The sequence below is a fragment of the Xiphophorus maculatus genome, chromosome 13, assembly GCF_002775205.1.
Source record: "Xiphophorus maculatus strain JP 163 A chromosome 13, X_maculatus-5.0-male, whole genome shotgun sequence".
Classification (NCBI taxonomy): Eukaryota; Metazoa; Chordata; class Actinopteri; order Cyprinodontiformes; family Poeciliidae; genus Xiphophorus; species Xiphophorus maculatus.
This window is the reverse complement of record NC_036455.1, coordinates 12,120,868-12,133,165: the sequence shown is the minus strand read 5'-3', so window position 1 is coordinate 12,133,165 and position 12,298 is coordinate 12,120,868. Positions and strand designations below refer to the sequence as shown.

General features: G+C 34.3%; 1 protein-coding gene across 1 annotated transcript; it reads left to right on the top strand.

The window, feature by feature from the left end:
• Window positions 1–2,805: 2,805 nt before the first annotated feature.
• Window positions 2,806–12,065, top strand: LOC102225479 (major histocompatibility complex class I-related gene protein-like). The gene is given in 7 exon segments (XM_014472174.2): window positions 2,806–3,517; window positions 5,029–5,289; window positions 6,388–6,666; window positions 6,978–7,277; window positions 7,712–7,825; window positions 10,495–10,591; window positions 10,713–12,065. Coding segments are annotated over 6 exon segments (1,206 nt in total). The 5' UTR covers window positions 2,806–3,360; the 3' UTR covers window positions 10,590–10,591; window positions 10,713–12,065.
• The last annotated feature ends 233 nt before the right edge of the window (window positions 12,066–12,298 follow it).

The following is a 12,298-nucleotide window of genomic DNA, read 5'->3' as shown; positions in this document are numbered from 1 at the left end:
ATCATATTTCCTTGTCTGAATCACACCATGTTAATCTGGGTTTAGGAGCTAAACAACATAAAAGTTCATATGAACTACATGTTTTTTAATTGCCCTATCTGATTAAATTTAGATTTACTTTAAGAAACACTTCTAAGAAATGTAAATTTTTATAATAAATAGGAAAAAGTGTCACCTGTTTGGCTTTGGAAACAAAACTTTATACTGACAGTAAATCTCTAATTCTTAAAGGGTGTTTCTGTATTTGAGCAGCTCTATAAACATGAAATCCTGAATGTGTCTTTATGAATGAACACATGGTGTTAAAACCAGATAGACTGAATAAAAGACAATAATAAAAATGTTATTGTTAGCATCTCTTTTACTAGTATACCTCACTGCTATGTGCTATGCTTTAAAGGGTAAAGTTCACGGTGGTAGCTGCAGGGATTAACTCTCATCTTTGTTCTGGTTTTAGTTTATAGTTAGTTAGAGAATAATTAGTGTCTAAGTTTGTTTACATCTTGTGCTGCTTTAGTTAATGTTGCTTCAGACATGGTGGCAGATACTGTCATTCTTTTTTTAGTGGCTTAACATAGTTTAGGTTGTAAATTGTGAATGATTTTAAAACTTCAGCTTCTTCAATGGACCCAGTTCCTACCAGAATAATTCAGTTCCCAGACTTTAGATATGAACATGATTATTACATGGATGCATACCAAAGTCTGTTGAGTTTCTGTAAATAAACCTTCATGTATGTCTGACACATTTCAGTTTGTTCATGTAAAGTAAATGTTTTCTTCACACTCTGAGGTTGTAAAACTTGTAAAAGTACGTCAGCATAGGATCCATTTCCATGGTTACAATCAGTACTCAGATTTCCATAAATCATCACAAACCCAATCAGTCAGATAAAAACCTTAATGACTTTTCAGTTTCTGCTTGTAAACTCAAACAAGACAGAAGTTGTTATCTTTGGTCCAGATCACCTGAAGAAAAAAGCTCTTAGTTAATCTCCTGTAGAAATAAAGTAAAGAACTTTGATTGTAAATTTCAGCAAGACATTTTATTTAAATCCCGTATTAAACAGGTTTCTAGGATTTCCTTTTTCTATTTGTAAAATTTTGTCAAAATTAGAAATATCCTGTTTAGGGGTGATGCTGAAAAATTAGTCTATTCTTTTGTTACTTCAAGGCTGGACTAATTAAAGTTCTCCTGGATGTTGGATCAGTGCTTCTGTACTATTTGAACGTTTCAAACTTCCTGCAGGTCTCTGCAGATAAACAGTGGGTCAGTTTCTACAGGTTTTCTTTTCACCACATACATGCTCAGTATGAAATGATTAATGACTCGGTGCAAAACACTTTCTCTGCCTCTACATGCTTGTGCAGAATCAGGGCTGCAATGAAATGTTTCTGACTATTCTGTCTGTATAGTTGGAATAAATTAACAATATATTTTTAAATATAAATTGTGTATTTTTGTGTAGTAAAGGGCTTTAAGATGACGCTTATTATGAACACTTACTAAATAAGTTGGATTAAAAACCAAACAATCCCAGACAGAGTGAGAGAGCAAGAGGTTAAACAGACAGAAAACCAGCTCAGACTCTCAGACTCAGCTGTGCAACATTAACTTTGTCCAGAATGACCAGCACAAAATGTAAATACGGTATTTTTTGTTCACTTTAGTGGTGGGTATTATGTTTTTTTCAGGAATAAAGCACCATTGTATTGCACAATTAAGTAACTACGTTACCTCCAGTTGTTATGAAAATGCTGTACATGTATCATATAAATTAAATTTGACTTCGCAATTTGACGCCTTGAAATTGGGCCTCTGTCACTTTAAGAAGCTCCCACTCTTTCAGACTCCGCCTTCATCATGTCTTCAAGGCAGTGCTTCTCATTATGCCACTTACAACCATTTTTATGAGCCTTGGACTAAGAAGCAGTTTGCACGATAAATTCAGCAACTGTTCAGTTCCACTATTTCCTTATTGCGGCTGCTGCTGCTGGTCTGGTGGAGTTTTGTGTGTAAGCAGAGGGGAGGGCTGCTCTGTTGGGATTCACATCATGGTAGAGTAAACCTTTCGTGTGTGGACTTTTCACATGTTCATATGCTGAGTCCTTGAAGGCTTCTGGTAACTTGTCTCCAGTAAAGCTCTATCAAAGGTGCAGATGTTTCTCCACTTGACAGTCGAGACACTATAGTGTCACTATGAACAATTCAGTTCTGAAGCAACGAAGCTGAAACCCTATAAAGAAAACACTGACCAGAAGTTATTTTGCCATACATCCAGAGCACGTGTGCAGATGGCCTGTGTAAACAATAACAATACACTTGTCCATTTAGGGAGGGATAGTCTTTGTTTAGAAATATTCTAAATGCTAATGAAAATATTTCAACAATAATGACCAATCTGTGAAGATTTTTAGAAATAGAGGATTTATTTTCCAGGAAAAATGTCAATGTCAATGTCAAATTTATTTATATAGCACTTTAAAACAGGCATAAAACTGCACCAAAGTGCTGTACAAGAATGACAATAACACAAACGGTATCATAGACAAGAATACATGTCTCACAAAGGTTTTTAGCAGCTCTTATTTACATAAATAATTTGGAACAAACTCCCAGAAAACTGTAAAACAGCTGAAACACTGACTTCTTTTAAATCTCAACTAAAAACCCACCTGTTTAGAATTGTATTTGGAATGTAATCAATTACAAATTTATTGATGGAACTTGACTTAATGATTGATTCTATGTTGCATTGTGTTTCTGTGTTTGTAATGATCTAAAGCACTTTGAAATGCCTTGCTGCTGAAATGTGCTGTACAAATAAAATTTGATTGATTGATTGATAAAAACACAGCTAGATGCAAAGCGTGGCTGGAAATTAAGCGCATGTCTGCAGTGTGAAATATCTTGCTGACCAGGTTCTGGGATGAATAAAATACCTGATAAATCATTTCAAAAATATTTTGTGTGGACGCGCAGACAGAACGTGTTTCAGTTCGCGGCTCTCTTGGACTCAGAGGTTGACCATGAAATCTAACTTTAGTCCACTTCCCTCATCCCTCCGCTGGTTCCTGCCACCCTCCACACCCGCCGCCCTGACAGTAACACCGGACTGCGACTTTTCCCGTTTTCTTAAATCCAAGACTTGACATGAGAGGATCTTAGACAGATAAAAAAAAAAAGTTTTACAAGGAAACTAAAGCTAAAATCTAACAGAAAGGTAGAAATGGTAGTAAAATCCACGGATATTAAATCAGTCAAAACAACATTTTAGGTAATGACGTGATAAAAGAAGCAGGTTTTAGTTTCGTTTTGACAACCTGACAGGTTCATGTCGCCAGGATTTAGGTGACGTCGATGTTCGGATATTTTTTTCCATTGGTTCAGATTTATGTTTACAGCCGTTTCAACTGTTTCTGTGTGAATCAACAAAGCAGGACAGTTGATGTCCTGACGGACAAAATGACAAATTTTGTCCTTTTGCTAATTCTGGGAATCCACACCACTGCAGCTGGTAGGTTTGCAGAATATATTTATTATTTTTTTCTTGTTTTATGTGAATTAAATGTATAGAGAAAATGTTCCGATTAACTTCCGGTTAACCAAACACTCAAATACAAACAGATCTTTAACACTTAAGCATGATGTGAAAAAATGTAAGATTTGAATAACAATTTGTCTCTCTGTTGTTTTTTATTTTAGTCCTGTTGCGTTTCTGTGGTAACCCATGCTGGTGCGCTGGAATTTCTCTGTGTTTTATTAGGACGGGAGTGATTTTTAAAATTTATTATTATTTATTTTTTTGAGATTTCCCCTAACCTTCATTAAAGTACCTTGTGAAAAGCATATTTAATTGTAGAGGTCTTGTGTGAAAATCTGTTCCCCCTGCTGGCTGCATGCGGCAGCGCGCATTGCAGCCAGAAAAACGGATCTGATCGTTTCTGATCGATTACTCGGTTAAAACAACTCAGATAATCATGTCAAGGTTGTAACATTCAGTTTAATCGGCAGCTGTTGTTTACCAATTGTAAAATAAATAAACAAACGAGGTCTTTTTACGCTGTTTTGTGTTATTATTTTAAACGCAAAGAGAATCTGTCTTTCTCCAACTTTTGTCACTTAAGCCTGACAAATAAAAGTCAGTCACCAAACACAGTTTTCCAGCACATTGTGTGTATTTATAATTTTTCATTGCTGATATTAGAGGATGGAAACTGGCTGATAGCAGGGCACAAAAATTAAGACTTCCTGAAAAGATGAGAGTGTAGATCTTCTGGTAAATCCCATTATAATGTAAAATATGACAGATTACTGGATTAAGGAAATTTCTAGTATACTACATGCTGTCACACAACAATTTTTGAGAATTTCAGTTGCCTGAAATAATCCGTTCCCCCTCCATAAAATAGGAACAAATTAATTCACCAACAAGTCTTTAACTGTGTTTATTCCTTTCATCATCAACAATAAATCATGTAAGTTTGAAAACATTTGCTCATTATTCGCCAAAGTTATGAGGGAGAACCATACATTTTAGCTGCCTGAAAAAATCTGTTCCCCGTCTATAACATGGGAATAAATTAATTTACCAACAAGTCTTAATCTATGAAAAAATAATAAGGTCCCATGTCATGGAGGGGGAACGGATTTTTCCAAGTGGCTAAAATATAAGGTCCCCCCCGAGTAAGTTTGACAAATAAAGAGTAAATATTATCAAATTCACAGGATTTGTTGCTGATGAAGAGGAACTAAAAACAGTTACAGAGATTGTGAGAAAAATAATTAACTCCCTTGAGAAACCTAGTAAATAAACATTTTGTGTTTAAAGTACATTTTTATTGTTTTTCAAGTTCTTTGACAAAGTTCACATTGTTATTGCTTAGTTTCACAAAAAAAAAAAAACTAGAGTGAAACTGAATCTCTAGTCCTGAGTTTAGTGGGCTGTGATTGTCCAGCAGGGACAATGACCTCATAATTCCCCATACATAACATGGGAGTTAATTATTTTTCTCTTTCTGTTTTCAGTGACCCACTCTCTGAAGTATTTCTACACTGCGTCCACTCAAGTCCCAGGCTTCCCAGAGTTTGTGGTTGTTGCGTTGGTTGATGATGTTCAGATTGCTTATTATGACAGTGTGATTAAGAGAGCAGAGCCCAAACAGGACTGGATGAGGGAGATCACTGACCAGCAGTACTGGGAGAGAGAGACTGGAAACTTTCTGGGTAACCAGCAGATCTTCAAAGCCAACATTGAAATCTTAAAGCAGCGCTTCAACCAAACTGGAGGTTTGTGTGGATTTCACCATTTATTAATTGTTTTTGTTGTTGCTAATGGGAAGAAAGACACACTTTCTCATAGATAGATAGATAGATAGATAGATAGATAGATAGATAGATAGATAGATAGATAGATAGATAGATAGATAGATAGATAGATAGATAGATAGATAGATAGATAGATAGATAGATAGATAGATAGATAGATAGGTAGATAGATAGATAGATAGATAGATAGATAGATAGATAGATAGATAGATAGATAGATAGATAGATAGATAGATAGATAGATAGATAGATAGATAGATAGATAGATAGATAGATAGATAGATAGATAGATAGATAGATAGATAGATAGATAGATAGATAGACAGGCGGTGCAGGTTGCTAAAATTGTTAGTAGCCACACAGGCACATGCACTAAAAGGAAACAAGAGCACCCAGTACAACACTTTCATTCTATTGGCTTAGAGGTTGCCAGGCAACAGTACTTCTTTTTTCCAGTGTGAGCAGCAAGCAGTGAGGTTTGCAAGCGGAGATTTGATTCGAGCAGAGACAAGTTTTGAGTGACAGGAGAAAGGTTTGAGAAAACTCAGTCAATTTGGAAGAGAGCAGAACTTTTGAGTACAAGCATTACAAGTTTATAGGAGAAAGACATGAAGTTTTGCTTTCAAACTGAAAATGTAAGCACAAGTATTAAAAGTTTTGAGAACCAAAAACATGAAATCCTGCTTTCAGACTGAAAATGTGCTCCAGAATTCCTCCATACTTCTCCATGTTTGGTTCTGGGGATATAAATAAGAGAAAACGACTCGAAAGATAAACTTATCAAATAAATTATTATTAATATTGCTCACTGAAAATGCAAAGACAATATATTTGTGACATATAGTGCTGTCCTAAAAACAACTACAGGTAGATGTAGCTGAACATACCCCACTTAAAAAAAACCTGTCAGTGTTCTGGAGATATAAACACAAACTCGTGGTTTAAATTTAAAGTGTTTTTTGTTGCTTGAACTGTTTTATTTCACTAGAACTTTATTAGAAGCAAATGGTCGTGTTGTAAAGTCACTGATGTTTCTGACAGTCTGTCTCTTTGTCTCAGGAGTTCACGTTGTTCAGCACATGTATGGCTGTGAGTGGGATGATGAGACTGCAGAGGTCAAAGGTTATGATCAGTTTGGTTAGGATGGAGAAGATTTCATTGCCCTGAGCCTGGAGACAAAATCCTGGATCGCTCCAACCCGACAAGCTGTCATCACCAAACAAAAATGGGATCGTAATGTAGCTTTTGTAAAGAACGAGGAGAACTACTTAACTGAGAATTGTCCTGAGTGGATGAAGAAATATGTGAACTGTGGGAGAAACTCCCTGATGAGAACAGGTATTGCAAAATGTTATGCAGTTTAAAATACACAACTATTTAAAATACATTACTACATTTATGTGTGAACTTTGTTTTGTTTGAACATGCCTCAATAATAACTATTTCAAGCAGTTATTGGACTTTGCAACAAGTTTTTCTACATTGTTGTATCATCATTTTCCTTCCACATTGGACAACCTTGTTCAGAAATCAACTTACCAACCTTTCACTGTATTTTGAAATGTATTTGGTGTAAATAAATTAGTTACAAACAAATTATGTTTTTATTTATAAAGGATTTAAAAATGTTTGCTTTATTTACTCTGCAGAACGTCCATCAGTTTCTCTCCTCCAGAAATCTTCATCCCCTCCAGTCAGTTGCCACGCTACAGGTTTCTATCCTAACAGAGCAGAAATGTTCTGGAGGAAAGATGGAGAGGAGATTCATGATGGTGTGGAAAAAGGAGAGATTCTCTCTAACAATGATGGGACCTTCCAGATGAGTATCAACATTTATCTTTCATCTGTTCCACCTGAAGCCTGGCCCAGGTACGAATGTGTGTTTCTGCTTTCTGGAGTCGAGAGAGACGTCATCAGACTGGAGAAAACAAGAATCAGGAACAATGAATGTGAGTAGTTTGTATAAATTATGTAAAGACAAATATATACTGATTCCAATGTTCTGTCTGTTTTACTTGTGTTTTTAGATTTATATTCAGTTTTAGTGATATTCCGCTATTACAATCTACTTCTTTTTATTGTTGATCAAAACCTGTTTTTAACAAAAACTTTCTGTTTTATTAATTTTGTGGTTTTAGGTTTAGTTGGACTGTGTGTAACCATTCACTGTAGTAATTTTATTAACATCTTTACAAAATGTGCAAAATGTATGTGCATTATTATCAAATTAACATCTAACAGTTGTTTTAACTGAAAGTAAACCAGAACAAGCAGAAGATGAACAAAGTTAAAACCTGGCTATGGTGTTTAGACAAAATGGGATGAAAAGGATTAACAAAACTTTTATTCTGCATAAATGTTACCTGGTTTTTCTTCTCAACAGTGAAAAGCATCTCAACAGTAAATAGCAACACTATGACCATCCTTGTTGCTGTTGCCGTGGTTTTCCTTGGTCTCGTTGTCATTATTGGATTCATTCTTTACAAGAAGATTAAAGGTGAGAGACAAATATTGTGTCTTTCTTTCCTGTGTTTTGATTGTTGTTCTTTACCCAGTGAGAATTAGCCTTGATTAAATGTTAAAGTTTTATATAAACCTGATTTAGAGATGAGTTAATGTCATGTACATGTGTAACTTTGATTTAGACCCTTATACTTCACCTAGGTTTAGACCAAGCAAGACTTTATGATCTAAAAGTGATATAATTTTAGACTGGGGTCCATAAAAACTATAATTATCAAACAAAAAATGCCAGAAACCCTCGACTCAAAGACAGCTTAATTTGATTCAAAATGAATAAACCCAATCATTTTTTACTGTTGTGACATAGTGAAAAAATGAGAGAATATTGATAATTATGATGAGATATTAATTGTACTGAACTGGAAGGTGAAAACATGCATTTCAAAATAAAATGTAACATTTGAGCAGAGAAAGTTCAGTTTGTTTTAGTGAAAGAACAAATATCAGGGGATCAGCATGAATTGTAATTTCCAAACCAAACTTCTGTCTCATACACACATGCACATAATTAAAAACATATTCACATTTATTCTCACTGTTAGAAGTTAAATCAGACCAAACCTCTCCTGCTTAGGTCAGTTACAAATGACCAAAATTATTTCTATTTGCTAAATGCCAGAATAATGATAGACAGAATATGTCAGATATTTATAGTTGTTGATCTCTGGGACACAGAACTGATCTCCTTACTCAGAGGTATGATGGTTGGACATTCCCACCACGTCTTTACTTGCATAATTGTTTGAACAGATTAATGATGCATTTTCAAGCATCGGAACCAGAACCACAGTTCTCTTCCTGATATCTTGGCTGATTTCTTTTGACCTTATTGTGTCAAACAAATCAGTGTGTTTCAGGTGTGGCCTTGAAATATGTAAAAACATCCACAGATGTGACTCCAATTAACTCAAATGTATCAGTTAACCTATCAGACGTTTCCAAAGCCAGAATACGATCACATGACCTTTGCCTCATTGTTTAAAGAGACAGTACTCATTCTATATGTAAACTGTTTACTTTGAAGATGTTAATAGATTAATCTCTGACATAGTTTGTCTGTCAATATTGTGATATTTAGGAAATGGAAATAATTTAGGTAATTCTGACCTAAAACAAGATAAATTGGGTTTTCTGTAACTCCAGACAGTGAGGGGAAACGGACTGTGTCTTTTTACTTGCTGTCTGGAAGCTTTTTGTCTTCAACTGTTGGACAGTAAGATATGTTTTAAGCAGGACATTTGATGAATATATGTGAAACAGAAGATAAATTCCAAGTCAGAATAAGTCATATTAGCTTTTAATTGTTTTCAGTATTAGTAAATAATTTATATTGAACTTTGTGTGGAGAGGAGCAACAACTACAGTGAAACTGATGAAGTTGTTCTCAAATATCAGATCATCTAAATGTACAGATGGGATAGTAGGTATTTATTCTGATATTGTGTGGTTGTCAAGTATAATTAATTATACTTGGCAACCACAAGTTATTTGTATAGTTAGTGAACAGAATTGAGCTAATTATATTAAACAAATAATTATTTAATCTGTTGCTGTCAGTAAGTATTTAAAATGTTTGATCATATTTTCTTCCTCTTTGTCAAACGTTGTAGTTTCCTCTGGTCTTTGTCTGATGTTTGGCACTTATTGTGTTCTTTCAAAAATTATGTCAGACTAATTACATTGTCCAAACTGGACAAAATAAAATCCTGATAACTCCTGTAACTTTGTGCAATAAGAGTTACGGGACTGTATGAGTTGCTGCTGCAGCCAAACCACAACGGAGAAATTTAATCAAGCTTGTCTGTGATTAAAGATTTCATTATAAATGTTTGCAATTTCATTACTTGAGTCAGAAAATAAAAATGAGGAGTAGAGAGTGAGTGAAGGGAGACATGAAGTATGAATGTCTGGGCAAGAATTAGATGTGTGTGGAAACAGCAACCAAACTGCACAAAGTTTTCAAGGTTTCAATCAATCAATCAATCAAATTTTATTTGTATAGCACATTTCAGCAGCAAGGCATTTCAAAGTGCTTTACATCATATCAAACAGAGAAACACAAAGCAATATAGAATCAACAATCAAAACACGACATTAAGTCAAGTTCCATCAATAAATTTGTAATTGATTACGTTTCAAATACAAACAGGTGGGTTTTAGTGGAGTTTGCATCCATAAAAGGTTTACCTGTTACACTCCTACTGTGTTATATGGAACAAAATACTTGTTGCTATTTTTATTCCCCCTCACAATCACACAGTTTAAAACGATGTAAACAGCATTTTAATGGACTTCCTGCATGAGGCTCCGTTCACCTCTTTCACAGAGCAGGACTCCGCCGTCCCTCATGGATTTTTGTGCAATTCTATGGTACCTGTTAGTGTCTAGAATTTACAGGGTTTCCATTACGTGCAATAAGGTTTGATATTTAACACTGATATTTCTTATGTGGTTTGTTTTTCGGGAGAGAAATAAATCTGTGTTGTGTCCCTGCTGAACAATCACAGACCACTAAGCTCAGGATCAGAGATTCAGTTTCACTAAAGGCTTTTTAGTGAAACTAAGCAATAACAATGTGAACTTTGTCAAAGAACCTGAAAAACAATAAAAATGTATTTTAGACACAAAATGTTTATTTCCTAGGTTCTGAAGACACCAAGACGTCACCATCATGCCCAGAAGCTTCATCTCTAGATAGTAAAAGTTCAGACGACAGCCAAGGCAAACCTCTGGTGTAACAGTAAGGTCCCATTGCTATAACGTTTTTCTCTTTCAATGCATTGTGTGCCAACATTGTATGAACATAAGTGCATAGAAACATTCAATAAATAATATTTCTGCTTATGTATCTGTCTCAACAGCTAAAAGAAACAAATGAGGACTTTGGACACCAAGGCACCAAAATATGAGTTTTCTTGAGTCTCTGCATCCAAATAAAACATCAAATGTACATCTTCTGTGATCTATTTTATATTTGGCCTTTCTTTTCAAATATTCTTGCTATTTAGCATCACATTGTTAAATCCAACTACAGTTTAGTATTTTAAAAATATATTTTGCTCTAATTATGTCAGGAGGGACTCGATAAAATGTTCTGCTGTTCAACCAGTTTTTAGTTTAAAAAGGTTAAAGGTGACAAAAAAGATAATTTACAACATGTGTTGTTGGCAAATTGTTCTTTATTTGATAAACATTCAAAAAGTTATTCGATTTATGACGTTATTAAATTTGTATTTTTACAATAGTCTACCTTCTGCTGTCATGTTTTTAGAATATTTTCATTCTGATAATGAAAGGTTACAAGTTTATGATGAGGTGGTACTTTTATTTCAATTACAAACGTTTTATGTAAAACTCATATGATTTGATTAGAAAACATTTTGTAGAAATGTTTATTGGAACCACTGAGCCTCTTTTGTTTGTTGTTTTGGGTTTTTTATTTCATTTCAGTACTATAACTACTGAATACTTTCCGACTTGCAGATTCCGATTTTTGCTGATACCTTTATTTTTTCTAAAATGTTGATAAATATAGTAAGAAAGTTTCTGAGTTGGCAACAATGGGGTGACTATCGATAACTGCAACATGCAGACATGACCTGGTGAATCTCTCAGCAGCAGCAGACAGTGGCTGATTTTTAAACCTTTGCTGAGGTAAATAATATCAGGAGATAAAATTAACTTCACATGTGAGCGTCGGCTGAATTAAGGAAATCAGCACAAATAAATCGGATGGCTGATAAATCGGTGCATCCTTATTTTTTATTTGCAATCAATAAAATGCTTCTAAATGTTTATTTACCCTAAATTTATGATCAAGAAAACTTATTCCCAATTTAGGAAATGGAAACTGTTTAGAGTCCTTAAAAAATCGAATATAGAATGTATAAGTATGTAAAATTACATGTGTTTAACAAGTCTTCAGCTCTGAATTCTGTGTTTGGGTTATTATGGTATAAAAAATTATAACATAATTAACAAGTTAAAGATAATGGGGAAGATGTTGAATAAACAGAGTTTCTGCCTCTAAATAGTAGAATCTACACTAAATCTGCCTAATCTATGTACATTCAAGTGGAAAACATTATTTAATTGATTTTCTTTAAAATTGTAACTCAACAAATATTAGACTGTTTGCCTCCAAGAAATGTTTTTGTTCACTTTGTTCAGACTGATTGCATCTAGTTTTACCCTCTCTGTTTTTATATGTATGCTGTTTTTGTATATTTATTTTTACCTCAAGTATTTTCATTATAAAATACTTTGTGTATAATAAAATGTAAACAGGTGATTTAGTTTTCAATCTGTTTAATTTTCTCTGTCCTGTGGAAATGGATCCATCTGCTGTAATTATCTGACAAAGTTTTTTTATTCAGAACCAACAAAGGAAACAAAGGAATCTACTGGTTTTACTCAACATTGTCTCAGATCAGCAAAGATTCTAGGT